Source organism: Nyctibius grandis, chromosome 6, assembly GCF_013368605.1.
Source record: "Nyctibius grandis isolate bNycGra1 chromosome 6, bNycGra1.pri, whole genome shotgun sequence".
Classification (NCBI taxonomy): domain Eukaryota; kingdom Metazoa; phylum Chordata; class Aves; order Nyctibiiformes; family Nyctibiidae; genus Nyctibius; species Nyctibius grandis.
In genome coordinates, this window is record NC_090663.1 from 42,163,264 (window position 1) to 42,182,155 (window position 18,892).

The 18,892-nt window shown below is 37.9% G+C and overlaps 1 protein-coding gene across 3 annotated transcripts in view; it reads left to right on the top strand.

Moving 5' to 3' along the window:
- Positions 1–986: 986 nt before the first annotated feature.
- Positions 987–18,892, top strand: part of ASB5 (ankyrin repeat and SOCS box containing 5) — a 34,168-nt gene continuing 16,262 nt past the window's right edge. The window contains exon 1 of one of the 3 annotated variants that reach the window (XM_068403748.1): positions 987–1,345. In XM_068403748.1, the coding sequence (XP_068259849.1) occupies positions 1,084–1,345 (262 nt within the window). In that variant the 5' untranslated portion in view covers positions 987–1,083. Of the gene's footprint in view, positions 1,346–14,047; positions 14,355–18,892 lie in introns of those variants that run through there. The other 2 variants (XM_068403749.1, XM_068403750.1) reach the window with 2 other exon arrangements.

The following is an 18,892-nucleotide window of genomic DNA, read 5'->3' on the forward strand; positions in this document are numbered from 1 at the left end:
TTATTTTAGGGTTATAGCTTGCTGAGGAATCTAGTTCTGTCCTGCAGCTCCTCAGTTTTTTATCATGTTTTGACACCATTATTTACTCAGCAGTTACTCACATTAATGGAACAACTTGTGCGTAACTGCTGATGACTGTGAGTAATAACTTCGTGGTATATAAGCAAATTAATTCTTAAAAAAATCTGAGGAATTTAGATTCACCTCTCTAAAACTGGCGAAGAAATAAAGCCTGTCATGTCATAGGTTTAAAATAATATGATGCAGCACAATGAAATGTATATCATAAGCATTAGAAATTTTCCATGTTGTATATTTGCCATTGCATTTATTTAATTTTAATTACATTTTAATTAATTTAATTTTAGGTGCTTAAAGGTAATATTTATGAAAACATCTTGGAGTTTGATTCTTATAATCTGCTCTGAATACTGTTTTTTGTGTAATGCACTAAGCCATGTGTACTAGATGTTTTCATTCAACCTGAACAAAATAATAAGAGACTGTCAAAGCTGGTGTATATTAAATCTCTGTTTCTTTATTAATGTGTATTTCAAGTATTTACTGATGTGGTTCTAGTTTCGTAAGAAAAAAATAGGAGTCTAACATAAAATGAAGTAGCACAAAAGAGCTATTGTACTTAAGAGGCAGGAGAACTTATTTTAGCAAAAACTGATTACCTGAGTTACCTGGTTTAGTACATGAAATTATAGTTCTTAATAATAATACTTTTGACAGTGTATTTTTAAACATGTATTAATAGGGTAAATAAATGAAGTAGAAATGCAGAATTTGGAATGAAACAGACCTTTTAAGTGGAACAAGTACAATCCAGGGTCTTGGAACTTGAGTCTGTTATATTCCGTCCCACTTGAATATCACCAGGCTAGCAGGAGCAGTAGTGAACTCAATACTATGTACAGTATAAATAATCGTCATATTTTGAGCAGCAAGCATCATGACCAGCTGATATTTTCTTTCCTCAGGACCAGTTGTTCCCAAGAGTGCGTGGCTGGAGCCATATGATCTTATCAACACATTTGAGAGCCCTACCCAAACACTGAGAGAGATTTTGCTGCAGCAATGACTGTCATAGAAGAAAGTCGCCCTTTTGCCCAGCAGCTATCCAATGTCTACTTTACTATACTTTCACTTTTTTGTTTTAAGCTTTTTGTGAAGATCAGCCTTGCTATACTTAGTCATTTCTACATTGTGAAAGGAAACCGTAAGGAAGCAGCAAGGATAGCTGCTGAATTTTACGGAGTTCCTCAAGGACAAGGTATATTTGTACTTACTATCTTATCACTACTGCTTGGGGTTTTTGTTGTTGCTGGTTTTTTTCCAGGTAATTATTTATCTGCTTGCCTCATTTATATTCACTTTATCAAATGATATGTGTGAGTGTGCTTTTTCTGTAATTTTCGCTGTGTTTTTTTAACAAAAGTTATCTGAACGAGTGTTGTTAGATTGTTTAAGCTTTTTTTTTTTTTTAGTTTATTAAGTTCAGAATAAAACTGAATTATTACAGCCAATGTCCTGTTAGGAGAGAGGCCTGTGCTTAAGGTGGCTGTATTTAAGATTGCCAAATACTTCCCAATCTAAGACAATTTTCCAAATTGCTTCTAAGGTTCCCCACTTACCTATTTGTGGTTGAAATTTTCCACGCTTGGCATGTGATTATTTTACAACACTTTAGTGAAACTAGACCAAATATTTCTGAGAATTATTTCTTGATTAAGTTAAAAATTTCATATAGTAATTTATTTGAGAAGATATAGTCCTTCTGCAGTTTGAATTAGTTTAGTGTCTTGGCACATATCAGGAAGGTTACTGTTTGTCGGAGTGAGCTTTTGGGCATCTTTGTGGAAACCCATCAAATTTTACTGGGTTGAAAGCTCTTGTGAAAATGTATTTTTCTCTTTGCTCAAGCAGAACTTTGGCAGAGCTGGCACTACTCTCCCCCCAAGCTCATCTGTGGTGAAACAGTACCATTTTCATTCAATTCTTTTTCTGGGTCACAGAATGCAGAAAACTCTCTCTTCTCAGTTGTGGTATCCTAGTGCATGACCGAGAGATGTTTTGCTCAACTTGAGATCTCTGCTGCCTCGCTTGTCTTTGATTGGATTTTTAATAAAAATATTATTGATATTTCCTTGTATTCTGGGATGACATCAAGTTTGAATTAGGCAATGGAACAGGAAGACTTGTATTGCCTCTTACCGCCTTCACCACTCGTCCCTTGGTGCCGTGAACAAGAAGAACTAACCCAAGTTAAATGCAAAGGGGGACACTGTAGAAATGAGCCAGAAACACTTTCAAATGTAAAGATCTTTTCAGTCTTCGATGTTGGAACAAAAGTTAGACATTTTGTGTGTACATATTTAAATTTTGAAACCTGAGAGAGAGGCTTACATCCTCAAGCAGGAATTAGCTTGCTTTGCAGAAGATTTACTTGACGTGGATTTGTATTACGTGTTCACTGCACAATTTAGAGAGAAAGTTCCGAAACCCAGTATTTTTACATCTGAGTATGTTAATCACATCATTTAAACTATTACACATGTGTGTTTCTGTGTAAGTAAGTATGTGTACAGATACATATGTATGTGGGGGGGCGTGTATGTATGTGTATTCACTACAGTAGGATGGGGAGGACCAACTGACTCTCCTACTGGCAGAAACATTTGCAGTGAATGTGGTAGCCCTCACTTGAAATCAAGATTTTTTTTGTCAAAAACTGCTGGCTAACTCTGAGGCGGCTCATTCTGGGAAGACTGACACAGAATATGAGTAGGCAAGGGAAAAAGCCTGGAAAAAACTAGAGGGAAAGGAATAGCATGCATCAGGTTGGGAAGTAAAATAGTCTCTACAATGTTACCTGTTGCTGAATCCAGGAGACTTTAGTTTGGTCTTTTGTCAAATGTCTGAACTAGTATATCTAGATAAATGTATCATCTAGTGAATGTATCTAGGGAAGAGTGGCTGGAAAGCTGCCTGGCAGAAAAGGACCTGGGGGTGTTGGTTGATGGCTGGCTGAATATGAGCCAGCAGTGTGCCCAGGTGGCCAAGGTGGCCAACAGCATCCTGGCTTGTATCAGAAATAGTGTGGCCAGCAGGACAAGGGAAGTGATCGTCCCCCTGTACTCGGCACTGGTGAGGCTGCACCTCAAATACTGTGTTCAGTTTTGGGCCCATCACTACAAGAAAGACATTGAGGTGTTGGAGCGAGTCCAAAGAAGGGCAACGAAGCTGGTGAAGGGTCTGGAGAACAAGTCTTACGAGGAGTGGCTGAGGGAACTGAGGTTGTTTAGTCTGGAGAAAAGGAGGCTGAGGAAAGACCTGAAAGGAGGTTGTAGAGAGGTGGGGGTCGGTCTCTTCTCCCAGGTAACAAGCGATAGGACGAGAGGAAATAGCCTCAAGTTGCGCCTGGGGAGGTTCAGACGGGATATTAGGAAAAAACTCTTCACCAAAAGCATTGTCAAACATTGGAACAGGCTGCCCAGGGAAGTGGTGGAGTCACCATCCCTGGAGGTATTTAAAAGACATGTAGATGTGGTACTTAGGGATGTCGTTTAGTGGTGGACTTGGTAGTGTTAGGTTGATGGTTGGCCTCGATGATCTTGAAGGTCCTTTCCAACCAAAATGATTCTATGATTCTAAAATGGCACTTGTCTTTGAATAATTAAGATGGTAATTAACAGCGTTCTAGTAGCTGGCCCATGCAAAAGTTGAACATCTATCACTCTTGCAGGTTATTGTTTTTCTCAGGTAGCAGAGGTTTATGTTGATTCAAAGGCTCAAGCATATGGTAGAGTTTCTGGTTTTCTGCTTGGTTTATTAAAAGAAAATAGTTAATGCAACTATTTTGTGCTTAAACTGTACTTCTTACAACTTGACACCAATGTGTCTTAATTTTTCACTGCCCGACTCGCAGTGTTTGGGTCTGGATTTGAAACCGTCCTAAGCACACGTTCAGGTAATGTTACATAATTTGCAAATTCAGCCATTTGTCTTGATTAACATGACCAATCCTTGCTCTTTGGAATGCAAGCAAGGCTTCTCAAAATTACTATTTTATCTCATCTTTTCTATATCTTTGTTCTATGTTTGTAGAAGGGGGCATGTTACTGTCTCAACTCGCATCATGTTGTGGGATTTGGTTTGTTTATGTTTGTGAAATACGGTGCAGAGATACCTCAGTAGCGTTTATACAATACCGTATAACAAAATATCCTGTTCAAAGTAATATCTAGAAGATGTACAATAAGTAATGTGAAACTAAAGCTTGCAACATTAAATGATAAAATTAAATACTGAGTACCCTCCTAATTAGTGATCCTGTTCTGTGTTTTTTGTTAAGCAATAGAGAAGCCTCAGCAGAAAAGGAAAAACCCAAAACTGAAAAATAGCCTATCATTGCTTAATTGAAGTTTATAGTGTTCCAAGAAGTAATTCTAATTAGGGGAAATGTTAGTTTTCATTTTCTAGTTTTAACCTTATTACATACTCTTAAAATTCTGTTAGTGCTGATATTTTCGGTTTGCTTGTAATACTACAAAATTACTTTTTGCCATTATAATGGCTTGGCTAGGATAGAGTGCTATAATTCTGCAAAAGAAAAGAGCCTTTGGAAATAATGTGCTACTAGGCACAGGGATTATTTCATGTTTACTGAATTGAGCTCTTGAGTTAAAATAAGCCCGTCTTTTACAAGGCCTGTATAATTGAGGACACTTTAGGTACTGAGCAGTAGTACTTGGTGGAACTCCTTTTATCAGACTTAAGGTATATAGGTCAGCACAGGATTTGAGGCCTAGGGATCACACATTTCATGGCTGACTTCCTTTGTTTTGTGGCTTGTTCTTTGTTGAATACAAGGAGACAGCTTTGCCTGTATCATCTGCCTACTGTGGTCTTGTTGCTAGGTATTAGTAGTGAAACAGGTCATATTTTGTTCCTTAATATTTCAGGAATATTTCCTCTCCAGTATGGATAGTCACCAGTCTACTGTGTTAAATCTATCCTTTGGATCTCATATATATGTGAACTGCTGGGTAGGGATAGCATCTCAATAAATAATTAGAAATTATTATACTGTGTATGTGGCATTGAAATGTAGGAACTAGATCAGTGTTCAGCATCAGCTAAGACCAGAAAAGTGCATATAAAATCTCTACTAATTATAAGTCACATCATTAATTTGTTTATGGAGATGAAGTCTGAGTAAGACTTTCTTGTGTACAGCTGAAAGGCACCTTTAAAGGTAATTTGGATGCTCCCTAGAGCAAATATATGTGGGTTGTCTGGCACATGTTTGTCTAACCTGTTTTTAAAAAGCTTAGTAATAGTGATTTCTGCAGTGTCCTTATGCAACCAATTACAATTTTTGCTATTCTCATCACTAGAATGTTTCCCACTCCCAAGACCTACCTAAATCTTTATTTCTGCAAACTAAATACATGAACTATGATTAAGGTATCTATCAGTTTTTCTCCATGCATGAAAAGTAACCAATTTAAAGACTATTATCGTGCATCTTCCTACCTCTATTGTTTTTGTCTTTTCTAGAATAAAGAAAAAAGGATTTAACTTAGTCTGCCCTCCTAAGTCTTGTTTTCTAGACCTAGGATTACTGTAGTTGCTCTCCTTTGGACTTGTGCGAGTTCGTATACACTTCATAGACGTCTTCATTGATGTCCAGTTCCCCATGTTAAACAGAGTGCTCCAGCTGAGACTTTATTAGTGCAACCAGTGGAACTATTAGTTGTATAAAAGTAGAACGGTTATGTCATGTGCCATATATATGATACCCTATGTAATACCTCCTGCTTTTTTTTCTTTTTTTTTTTTCCCCCAACAGTGAAGTACTAAGCATACAGTCTGTAGCCTACTATAAACCCCATGTTAAAACAGAGTTACTGTACTATGCACTTGCTTTTTCCTCTCTAAGTGTAATACTTTGTACTGGCCTTCATCTAACTTCATGCTCTTGATATCAGACAGTTTCTCCATTTTACTCAAGTCTGTTTTGAATTGTTTCCCTCTGAGCAGTTGCAGCACCTGCAGTTTAGTGTCATCTACTGATTTTATAAAAATAAATATATTATTCTATCATCCACAATATTAAAAAAACTGAACAGCACCAAATGCAGAACAGAACTCTGCAGTCTTTTACATTTGTTTAAAGTGGGTTAAAGACCCATGTCTTAATAAACTATCAGAATTGAATTATTTTTTCAGTGAAATCAGTGGTACTACTACCATAAAAGAATTAAATGACAAAGGGATCCATTCTATTATAAAGGTCCCATTTACTGGGTTATTTTTAACTTTGGCACTGATCCTGTGAACACTCATATACACATACCTGCCCCATTGAATTGACTGATTAGTTGTGTAGAGCTAAGTGCTTTGCAGTCAGGGACTATAGCTGTGTTGTAAATAGGTTATGGTGTCTAGTTTTTCTTTATTGTGTTGAAGTGAACATGTATTTATTCATTACACTAGAAAATACGCAAAAGTCAACATTTTATTAATTTCTTTCTTTATGGAAAAAATCATAGCACATATATGTTTGTTCTGTTTTAAAATTCGATGCTCTACAAACTGACCTACAAAAATGAACTTACTTGCAAATTAACCTTCGAAATAATTAGCTCCTTAGCTATCTGCAGTGACAGTGATCTGCACAGTAAGATTTCTTCTCTCACTGTATTTCCAGCCCAGTGAAGTGTTAATAACTCAGGCTTTTGTACAGCTGTTGCTGGATACACACTGGAGGATCAAAAGCAACCTTTAGACTCTTCTTACTATACCAACTAGCTGATCATGTGATCTGTATGTACAAGCACTGAGTTGGAGCTTCAGCTGAGTTTTATAGTTCAGTTACTTTAGGATGGGGTAGTAGCGCTTTGGTATGAAGTGATTTCAAGGTATAAATATGCATCAAACCTTAAGAGCTAATTCATTGTCAGGTGTTTTGGGTCTGTGAGATATAAACTCTACTGACAAATACTGGTGAGAGCTTGGTTTGTATGGAAGAGTCCATACTTTGATAATACAGATAACTTTATAGAAGGAGGTATAGTTCCCATTCATAACCTTTTTATAAGGCAAAAAAAGTCTATTTTATCAAAATTAAACCTGGTATTCAGTAACTGTCAAAACGGTTTTAGCTGCAAGCAGAAAGTGGTATAGAGGAGCTTTCTTATGAAAGAATCATTTTGCAGAAGTTAATATAGCATAAATGACAAACAACTAGTCATGTACTTGTACAGATACCTGGGGTCTGATGCACAAGCTAAGTAGTTCTGACAACATAAAGTGCTTTTTCTTTAATATCCTATCTTTTAATTATGTCAACTCTGCAAAAATGTTCATAGAATATCATTTTATGCATAACTATACTACTTTAAAGTAATATTTGAAAGTTATTTGAAAGCAGAATTTGTATTTGTAGTATTTGAGTATAGCTTCTCAAAATATATTATACTGTTTTTGCAGAACTGGAGAGGTGAATACGCCCTGATTTCTTCTAAGTTTTTAAAAAAAGTCTACTCTTAAATGAACATAGCAAGTTCTAAGCTACCTGTCTTTTCTGTATCTGCCTTGGCCAGGCATGGTAGGAATGCTCAGTACACTAGTTATTCCTAATTACCCTAAATTAAGCCATTTATGGGATTGTGATAGTTCAAGACTGGAGTCCCCATCTCCTTTCAGGATTATGAGGCTTGTAAATAGTATGAAGCCTTCTGTTTCCTTCTTTTTCTTGTACACTGTGTGCTGCTTGGGTGGACCCAAGAAACCAGTCCATTAAATGCAACTCATAAATAGGAAATAATGCTATGTTTCACTGTTAGAGATCCACTGTCTGGAAAGCTTGATTACATTTTGAACTGTAGTGAATGATTAGAGCAAAGTTTTCCTATTATTTTATTCTAACAAGTTGCAATTGATAGTGTCACTCAGCAACAGTTGTTAGGTAGGGAGGATAGGCACGAGGCATTTTCTCAACTTGCATTCCAGAGAGATCACAGTTCTATTAATAAAAGCCATATAAGACCTCTAATAGCTTCCTGGATACAATAGAGATTCATTTAGTAATGACAGGAATATTGTATGGCATACCTATTCACCATACCACTTGGTGTAAGGCACCACATTTAGCATTTGTTTTTCACATGCAGCACATAAGCTAATGACGTAAAAATCCTTAAAATAGTGTGAATGTTCTTTTTTGAAAGTTCAGAAGGGAGTTTTCTTTTGATGGCGCTCATCACCTTCTTTTATATGCTAAATAACTTTGGCAGTTATTTGTCATACTAGGCAAAGAAGAGCCATGCTCAAATAAATCTCAAGGCGACACTTGCTTAGAATGAAGCAAATGACACCACGTATCAGCAAGATACCAGAACCATTCTCTTCTGAAGAACATAATCTACCTTAAAGGGATTTTAGTGAGAGTTTATGTGATGCAACTAGACTGGTGTATCCAGAACCCTGACCTATTTGCAGCAACAAAAACCAAGCACATCTGTTGGCAAGCATTGACTCTTTCCTCACCTTAAAGAAAATCTCTGAGGCTACAGAAACTTCTAGTGAATACATGTGCTGGAGCCTGTTTGCATGCTTGCTTCCCTGAAAGGAACTGAGATGGCCTATCATGTGGATTCCTTTGTGGGTTTTTTTTACTCCTACCTGTATTTGTATGTCAGGACCTCCTTGAGAATAGCATTGCCACAAGCTCTATTTTATGGTCAGTATTGTTTCTGTGTGCCTCCTTGAAATGCGTCTTTTCTGAAGATGGACCTTAACTTGTCACCAATCTAGGTCCTGGCTTGCTTGATGTGCACACTTTTAAGTTAACTCACATGGAAATCCCCTTCATTAGTTGATTTCTTTATTTTTGTGGATGAAATGAATAATAAGCTATTGAACTGTAAACAAGTACAAAATGAAACATTATGAATTCTGATGTAGCTTAAAACGTGGGTTTTTAAAGGTGCATAGCAATAAGACTGAAAGATCTGCCCGCAAGGCCTTAAAGACAACTGCTGTTAAAGAAAAGCCATTAGGAAACTCCAGTACTGGACTGGGGCAAGCTTAAGCATACCGTCTGCCCTGGTCTCTTTTACAGCGGTGGGGTGTAAGGCAACAGGGGAAGACCAAAATAGCATAGCTCCCTGAAGGTGATGTTCCTTCCCTCAGCCATAGACTTGTTATGGCCAGGGTTCTGCTATTCACACTCCTCTCTGGTAAGGGATGTTCTCAAACATTTGCAATGCAGGCAGGCAGTGAGTGAACTTCTGCCAGGTTGATGATGGCTTTGGGGGAATGCATTACGTGCCTAAGTACTGAGCTCTAGTCATGATTGCAGCAATGCTGGCTGGTTGGTCATAAATCCATTATGGCATGCTGCATCTGTTGCACTAGTGAATGTTACTCTTTGCTATGTCTAGAGTCTTTCTGGCAATAGATACGATCTCTCTCTTTATGGCTGTTCTCTCATGGTAATTGGCTGAAGATTCACTCTGTGGTGCTATATACCTCTCCCATGCTGACTACTGGTCTCACGCCTTGTGTCTTTCTTCTCTGAAGAAGCATCTGAAGCCCAGGCCTGCTTGGTCACTGATTTAGCTAGATTCATCAGCATGACTGCAGTGATTTGTTTTACTTTAGCAAATATTCTGTGTCACCACTGCATGTCTGCATGAAGAGGTCTGGCAGGTACACATTGCAAATCCACAAGCCAAGCAACATACTAAATGTATCGTTGTTCCATATTTGACTTCTGTGGGGGCTGACACAAAGCCTTTATTACATCAGAATTTTAAATCTTTTCTCAATCTTCCATTCTGATTCCCAGCACCCAAGGATACAACACCTAACAACTAAAAATCTCAGGGGGAAAGATAGGAAAATTACTAGCCATCCATGGTGTTGCTACCTTAATAATAATTTGGATTTCCAGCTACGAGACGGTGATGATATTATATAAAGAGCAGGAGTGTGTAATAGGCTTTTTTAGTGCTTATAGTGGCATAGAGAAATGTTATTTTATGCTTAAATACCTAATGACCATTTAAGTATTATCTGCATATCTGCTGGCATTTGTTGAGATGTGGAGGACAGAGGAGTGGTTGGTGACACCTGGGTAATGCCTAAGGTTCTGGTTGACTGCTAATGACTTACAATATCATTGTATTGGCCATGAAGTATGGCTTGATGCAAGAATCTTTTTAAAAACAACAAAAAAAGTTGCTCCAGTCCTTTCCCTGTCCTGCTGTTAGAGCTTTATCACTGTACTTTTATGGTGCTTTTAAGTTCCTTGGCGTTGAGCCGGCACTGCAGGATGTAACAGTGGCCACTCTGGCCTTTTAGGATGCTATGTTTTTATCGATAACCATGTTTCTGTAATTATTTCTAAAACTTGCTTCATCTTGACTTCTCCTACAGGAAGGAATGTTCAAGATCTCTGCTGGTTCATTTCTGGCAATGTCAAGTGACAGGCAACTCTTGGGTTAGTGGCACTGAGATCCAGGGAGCCCCTATCTATCATTTCAGCTTCATGGTTGTAGTCTGTGGATCACATCAGCAGGAAGAGGCAGTTTCTAGTCCTGTTCCAGAATTTAATGTGGCAGATTCTGTGCAGTCACTGTGACCCAATAATAATCCTGGTCATAAAAGTAGAGTGAATCTGAAAGTACAGAACAGTTTGGGAAGTGAGGTGGCACATCGGTTGGCTAGCTTGAGGATGGTTGCACACAAAATGCTGACCTGTGACATTTGAAAATAGTGCAATTTTGTTCAGTTTTTCCTAAGATAAATTGTTATTGGCGTTTGGACTGTATTGCATTGGGCTGCATCATGTGTTGAAAGGTGTGGGGGTTTTTTGTTGTTTTTATTAACACATTTTTGTGTGTTACCACAATTGCATCTCTGTTACCTTAAGAACAGTCTTCAAAACAGAATGAGTTCCCCATTGAAAGGGAGGAACAAAAATTTCTTTCCATTTTCATTCCCACCTGTTAAGAACTGCTGCCCCTGTGGAGTAAACTCAGAGCTATTTGCTGACATGGAAATGTTGAAACTGTACTGACATTTCTTTTTATAAAAATCTGGATTAAAAAAGATTGTGAAGAAAATCACTTGAAAGTTTCCTTTAACAGTTCTTCCCCGGAGTTATAGAAGTTGAATAGAACTAATTGTTAGTGAAGTGTAACACAGTGGTTTATTTAAAGCTTGTCTACTAAATTAAGTCAGAATTCCAAACTCATTAATAAAATCCTGCAGTTCCCTTACTCTCAGACTGTAGTGTCTGCCCCTTCCTCTGGCTGCTTTTTTGTAGGTAGCGGCATTGCTTCCACGAGTGACTATAATCTAAACGCTGTCCCTAATTGCTTGTGTGCCAAGGCAGGGAAAGTGCTGGCCTACTATATTTTCTACGTACTTGGATATCTACTTAGATTTCTGTTACAGGTTTTCTGGCGGATTTTGGAGGTGTTTGCGTGTCTTCTATAGAGAAAAATCTGAAGAACAGAATCTGGGTAGCAAGCCTAAGTAGTTTCAAATATTAATAGTTTTATTACCTAATGAAGTCGAGAGATACTGATTTTTGTTTTGTAGCTTATGTAACCCAGTGCATGGATGGCTGACTTGAGGAAGATGAGGTAGCAATTCCATGTCAGAGGTGGAAGTGAAATAGTGAATTTCTCAGTCTTACTCCACAGTTTTAGCTTTGTATTCATCGCTTTATATATCAGCATCTCAAGTATATTTTTAATACATTTCCAGTTGATTTCTGATGTTGGTCTAGCTTTCACCTTTTTAAAAAACTTTTATTTATGTACTGTTTTAACAGGACATTTTAATGGCTTTTGCTTGGAGGATGAATGGTTGTGCCTAGCAGAATTTAGTGAAAAGTTGCTTCTAGAATCCTGAATGGGATAAGCTTTGTCTTATTTAAAGCATGAAAAAAGTGCATATTTTTATACATTGCATTCTGATGTCCTCCAAAGTATTCAAAGTAACTTAATAATAATGACTGGCAAGTGTATATGGAATAGAGATACTTTTCCTAATGCCCTTGCCTTGAAGGTGGCAGATTTTGGGGGTAGTTTAACTCCATTGGTAGCTAATTGTGTCCTATGCAGTTCTCTGGACAAGAGTGAGCAGATGCTGCTGACTCCCCTGGGGGTCTTCCTCTTTCAAGCCATGGCAGCTGTCTGTGTATCTGCTGGTTTCCTTGCTCCTGCAAGTCACACCTCTGAGAGTAGTAAGAGAGAATGGGGGCTGGAATATCTGTGGAAAGCAAGTTGTGTGAACTGCTTCCAGGTTTGTACCAGTCCTCTAGAAGGACCCAACTTCATTCTCAGCTGACAACCTCACCCACAAAACTCCTACAAAAACATTAAGGTCTTGTCTTCCCAGACCACTGTCAATCCCTGCCCTGCAGTGCCAGATGCTTTGCTTGATCCTGATACTCCCCACCTTCTCCCGAAAGTCCGGGGATTCTATTCCAAATGGAAAGGAAGTGTAAAACTGAGATGGGCCTCAGAGCAATGGCAAGTACAGAAATTGTCATCAGTTATTTCTCACCTGGAGAATAGTGCTGATATCTTCCTGACACAAGCACACGTATACACATCCTTAGTAAGCTTTCCTGTTAATTCATCTTCCACTATTTATTGAAGAAAACACTACAATTTAACAAGTAATTAAAGTGATATATTTATAATGTGCCCTTTTATAACGAGCCCTTTTGTGAAAGCTCTGTTCAAGACTTACTTGCAGAGTCTGGTTGCTGGATGTGTAGAAGCGTGTATTTCAGTCTGTGAGATATTCTGGTTCATTCAGCTAGACAAAACCTGAGGAAAATAACTTTCTGAAAGCAGTATTACATCTGGGAGAGTGCAGTTTTGTTCTCTCTTGCAAGAAGAGCGGTAGCCCACCTGCTTCTGTTCTGTAAAGAATGTAGCGCCATTCAAGTGGCGCAGCTCTCATGTGTTCTGATTTCAAGGTGAAATTTGCAGCTGCTCCTTCTTCTTCCCCTTACCCTACCTAACTATAATGTTGCCTCTGATTTTTCTCTTAAAGAAAAACAAGAGGGATCTAGAAAATTTCATTAAATACCTGTGTATTATTTCAACATCTTAGAGGTTAGTGTTTGTCAGGTGCCTGAAAAGAGTAGTATAATGGAACCCAGTAATGTTAATTTGCTTTTAAAAAGTTTACAAGTGGCTAGTTTTTATATCAGTAGAAGAGGATAGTGAGGAAATTCTAGAAGGAAGTGTCAGGGAGGTAAAGGCAGCATCTTAACCTGGTGTTAGTACAGAGAAATCTTTATCCATGCTGGAATTTTGTCATGGATTGCTTGTTCCTGCAGGTTTCTGTTGTATAGTATCAGCGTGATGCATAGTAACAAACAAACAAATTCTGCTACTAGTTGGTTGCCCTTATTTTTGTTATTATTTTAAAAAAGTACTGACTTGTGCTTCTTCTGACAAGACTACAGCCTTACTTTCTTAATGGGATCAGACTTTCAAAGTAACCAGTGAAATCTTTTTTTTTTTTTTTTTTTTGGGAGTCAAACCATGCTTTTACTTGTTCAAGATGTAGTTTCTAGTTGACATCTGTAAGATACCTTGTCCCCTATTTAAAAAAAAGAAAAAAAAATACACCACAAAAAAACAGAAGTGCTTCATAGTTTCATGGATTCTTCTGAATTCCAAAATCTCTCTTAACTGCAAGTTACATATGAGTAAAGCCTGATGCAGTAATAATTGTTGTTTCTATTATGAAAAGAATTGCCATTCTGATAAAACAGTTTTAGTTTTTCTGGTTTAGGTTGCTTGTTATTAAAGCAACAAAGCATTGAATACTTATGCTTTAAGAATCTGTTTCTTTTTCTGGTTAAATGATTAAAAAATTAACACCTTCTTTCCATTTAAATCATGTAAATAGTTAAGACTCACACTGTAGCTAAGCTGATTCTTTCTCTGTTTTAAAAATAGAAAATGCCAGAGCAGCCCTTCCCTTCCCCCACTATGTACTCACTAGTCCAAGCTAGTAAATGTTACTGAATGGATTTCAGTGTTGTAGCCATTCTACAGTAAGTACAGCAAGATCCTTTTTGAAAAAGCGAAAGGAGGAACAAAGGTAGTAGAAATCCTTTTGTGGATGTGCGTCAGACCAGAGTACCTGCACCAATGACAGACAGGCTTTCCTCGAGAAACAAATAATGACAACAAACACTGCTGTTCAGAGGAGCCAGAATCTCCCCAAAAGACGCCTAGAAAGTATAGGGGAGTGTCCTGCGAAACGAAAAGCTAGCTGGGGTATTCTGACCAGCCAAGGTTAGTATAGCAGCCATTTCAGAAACCGTGTACTGAAGTATGCTAAGCTGACCCAATTTATGATCTTCTAGCTCTAAACTGTTTTTTGTTTTTTTTTTTTCATAGCTGTAATATAAATGCATGCGTATGTTAGTGGCACTTTATTTTCTTGCATGGGTTAACACAAGGGTGTTAAAGCTATTTTTGTTCTTTCTGTGCTCTTATCAGCTGATCTAAAATACCTTTTCTTTTTTATCTGCCCTATTTGTTTTATGCAAGTGTTTAAGGCTTGACTTACTCTGACTTTTGCTCTCCTGTCACAAGGTAACTGGATACTGAAGTTGAATTGTTTACAACAGGGAACCTGGGAATGAAAGGAGGGGGAGGAGTAAACTTTACATAAAACTTTATACGTAAAGAGAAGTTTATAGGTAGCTGAAATAGGAGGCAATGAAGGAACTACAGGTGACAGAATTATTATCCTGTACTAAAATACTAAAGACAAAGATACAATTGTAAGGGTTTGCACAGAGAAGTACTTAGGAGGTATTTAAGTTGCTGAACACTGACATTTTCAGCAATGAGGAGCAAACTATATTATAAAAGACTGCTGTTGTCTGTGCCATATTTTCCTAATTTTTTCATAATACAAGTGTGTAAAAGGCAGCTTTGAGTAATTGCAAGAGTCCAAGGGGAATTTTTTAAAAGGGTGATCATAATTCCAGTTAATATTGACCGTATCATAAGGCTTAGAGTGAAACAAAAAAGAAAATAATGAAATCAAACTTGAAATTCTTGATAATATGATATCAAATTAAAAACTGGAGATGTTAAAATAGTCAAGGAAAGGAGGAGACAGGAAAGAGAGATTTCATATATTGTACATAAAAATAATTATGAATTAACCATATGAAACGTAGCTATATGTTATAGGAATCAGAGTTATTCTTAAAATACCTTTGCTAATTTTCAGTACTGCCAGTTTTGGAATTAAGCAATATTCAAGAATTTAAGCAACAGTTACCATAGCTTCCCAAGTAACTGTTTGAATGCAATGGTCCTGTAAGGTTGTATCTATTCATCAGTTTTAATACACAGTGTATCTTTTACCCTCATATTGTTCACTTTTTGGGCTAAGATTTCCTGATCTATAGTAACTTTTATTCATGAACATTTCAGCTAGTTAAATCAGTAGTTCCCAAAAAACTAGGACATTCTCCCTCAGACTGAAAAGAAACTTTACAAAAGTTTATCAATGTTAGCACTAGCCACTCCCTGATATGGTTCAGGGGTAGGCTCTTTTGCCATTCTTATAAAGAAATAGCCACAGTTAGTCGAGTTTTGAAATTTTCAAAATCACAGTAAAATACAGAAAGTAAAGTTTTCTGAAGAATCCATCTTAACACAGTCCAACCTCTTACAGCCTCTTTGTGATTGCCAAACTGGGCGTATATATTTATTGATGGACATCTTGAAGTCTGAGGGACTTCTGTTGCAGTTGAGGCTTCTGGTTGTTGCAGTTGCAGGTATATCTAATATCAAATCTGAAGGAGGCTCTTTTCTTCCCTCTCTATTCCCATCCATAGAGGTATCCAAACCTGACTTTGTTCTTCAGGCGCCCTTGCAGAGCAAAGGAAAAGAAAGTCACACTGCAATGCAGTATGTAATTAAATATGCAGTTTGGAAAATGGATTAAAAGTGATGCAAGGGGTGGAATATGTCATGACAAGATTTGGTAGAAGGGCAAAAGGATAGAGTCAGGCTAGGAAAAGGTCTTCAGCCTACTGGCTTGAGGGTCCACAACCAGGCTATTTTACCAAAATCTCCTGGATGTGGCAAAAATCAGCACGCTGGGCTCAGCTTTATTGCCCAGCTGGGTACTGCTTTTAAGGCTAGGGATTAGGCCATGTGCTGCATTCACTCTCTGGCAGGCTGGGAAAATACTGAGAATTCTGAGCACAGCTTGGGCAAAATTGCTTGCAGTCTGAATTAGGGCTGAGACTGTATTTGAGGAGCTAAATTATCCCAGGCAGAAGTTCTCCAGAGTCTGAACTCAGCTCAGAATGTCCGTATGCCTTTTCTGTCACATTCTAGTTGGGGAAGCCACTGAAAAACCCTGACTTTGTTTTAGTGCCTTGTCCAAGGAAATAATAACAGTCTAAGAGTACTGCCAGCTGCTCCACGTACTCGGATCAAATCTGATGGCGGTCCAACAGATTACTGCATTTAGAGGTTGATGTGATTTTACACCGTGGTGCTCAGCTATGGCACACAGAGTTTGCAAGCTACTTTCAGCTAGAAAAATATCCAGCCAGTTGTTGATCCTTCAAGAAAATGGAAAAAACAAACCGTGCATGAGCAACAGACAGGGAGTTGTTGCTGTGCTTTCACGTGACAGGAGAAGCGGCCCGATGCGCTTCTTCCTCTGTGTGCAAGGCCTGGCACGGAGCCAGCAGCAACTGCCACTGCCATCGTCGTTTCCATTGCCTTCACGTAGCATAATGCTGCTTCTGCTGGGAACCAAGTGAGCTATGTCTGGATATTTAGGATTTTTAATGCAGTTTAGTGTCTCATTTCTATGTGAAAAGTATGTTAAATTGCAATGCCAAAGCACTCAAAATTTAGAAATTGTTAAAAGTAGTGTTGCCTGTGCCACGCTGATTTGACCCTCTAATGCATTATAACCCAGTATTTGACAACACAGTCACATGCTGTACTTTTCCACAAAGCTTTTGCTTCCTTTGATGTGCAAGATGGACTTCAAATGCATTAAGTTTATACTCAGAAAAAATACACCCTATGGTTTCCTGTGTGTTGCAAAGCTTAGAAGGTGTGTAGTGAATGGTAGGGAAAAAGGGTTAATGTTTTACTGTCCCTAAAAGCAAATTCTATTCTTGTCTTTGCTGTGGCACCTGTGTGTTTTAAGACCAATCAACTAACGTAAAAGTTTCTTCACTGACCATGGATATTATTATCTAAGGCTGAAATTTCAGAAGCTCAAAGCTCTCATAACCATAATTGAACTGTGCTTTCAGTATACACTGTAATGCTAAAGTACTCTGCAAAAATAAGTTATTAGAAAGGTTTTACAATTTAAGCATTAAAACTCTCTGTCTTTTGGTTCCTTAGTTATAAAATAGTATGAATGGATGATGTTACGAAGATAGATTCAGCGAGGGTTTTGAAGTATTCTTTTGTTATTGGGAGAATACCATGAAAAAGGCAATATAAAATTAAAAATGTTATAGTGAGTTTATAGTTTGGATAGCATGTCTTAAAGAGCAAGAGATTCTACTAGATATGGAGATAGATACAAAATAATTCATTCGTTGAATACAATACTGGAATGGCAAAACTAATGTGTGGTCATGTAATGTGAGTGCATCATAAACAGAACTGTGTGGGAAAATAAATTTGTTTTGTATGGCTTTCAAGAGTAGGAAATTGTTGGCATTTGCATTTGGAATGAAATCCCCAAATTCTGAAAGTCCACATGATGATAAACGCTGGAAAAAATATTGGTTTGAACCAATCAAGGTGTCATTGTTTGTATGTGTATGTTTATATATTTATGTGCATATATTTATATATTGTTATATAATTTTCAGTCAAATTAAAACAAAGATTATTCAAAATATTGAAATGAAATATTTAAATGCCACTTGAACTACATCTTCTCTCTCAGACATATTTTAATCATCTCTGGCCAAATTCTGATTCTTTTGGAGTTCTTCAGTGTTGATTGTTGGAATTTCATTTGTTAGAAAGAAGTGGCTTCTGTTTCGCTGGTCACATCTAGTCATAGCACTTAAGCACCACAGATGCATTTCTTAACTTTTAAGTCCTTGATTCTTTTCAATAGTTTTTAACATCAAATATCAATTAAGTAGTTGACGCATTTCTTTATCCTGCAAGGGCTTTAGACAAATGGGTAATTTTATAGTGCCACAGTAAAAATCTGTTAGAACTTTGTTACATATACAAAATGTCAGGCAGTTTTAACAACTGGAGTGAAGTGAGTCCCTTGATCTTGGGACTATACTGTTACAGAGTTTTTCTGTCTTAGTTACTGATCCTGTCTGTTGCTTCAATTGCCACAAACTGAAACACTCAGAATCACAGAATCACAGAATCAACCAGGTTGGAAGAGACCTCTGGGATCATCGAGTCCAACCATTGCCCTGACACCACCCTGTCAACTAGATCATGGCACTAAGTGCCATGTCCAGTCTTTTCTTAAACACATCCAGAGATGGTGACTCCACCACCTCCCTGGGCAGCCCATTCCAATGTCTAATAACCCTTTCTGAAAAGAAATTCTTCCTAATGTCCAACCTGAACCTCCCCTGGCGAAGCTTGAAGCTGTGTCCTCTTGTCCTATCTCTAGTTGCCCAGGAGAAGAGGCCAACTCCCACTTCACTAAAGCCTCCCTTCAGGTAGTTGTAGACTGCAATAAGGTCACCTCGGAGCCTCCTCTTCTCCAGGCTAAACAACCCCAGCTCCCTCAGCCGTTCCTCGTAGGTCAGACCCTCCAGACCCTTCACCAGCTTGGTCACCCT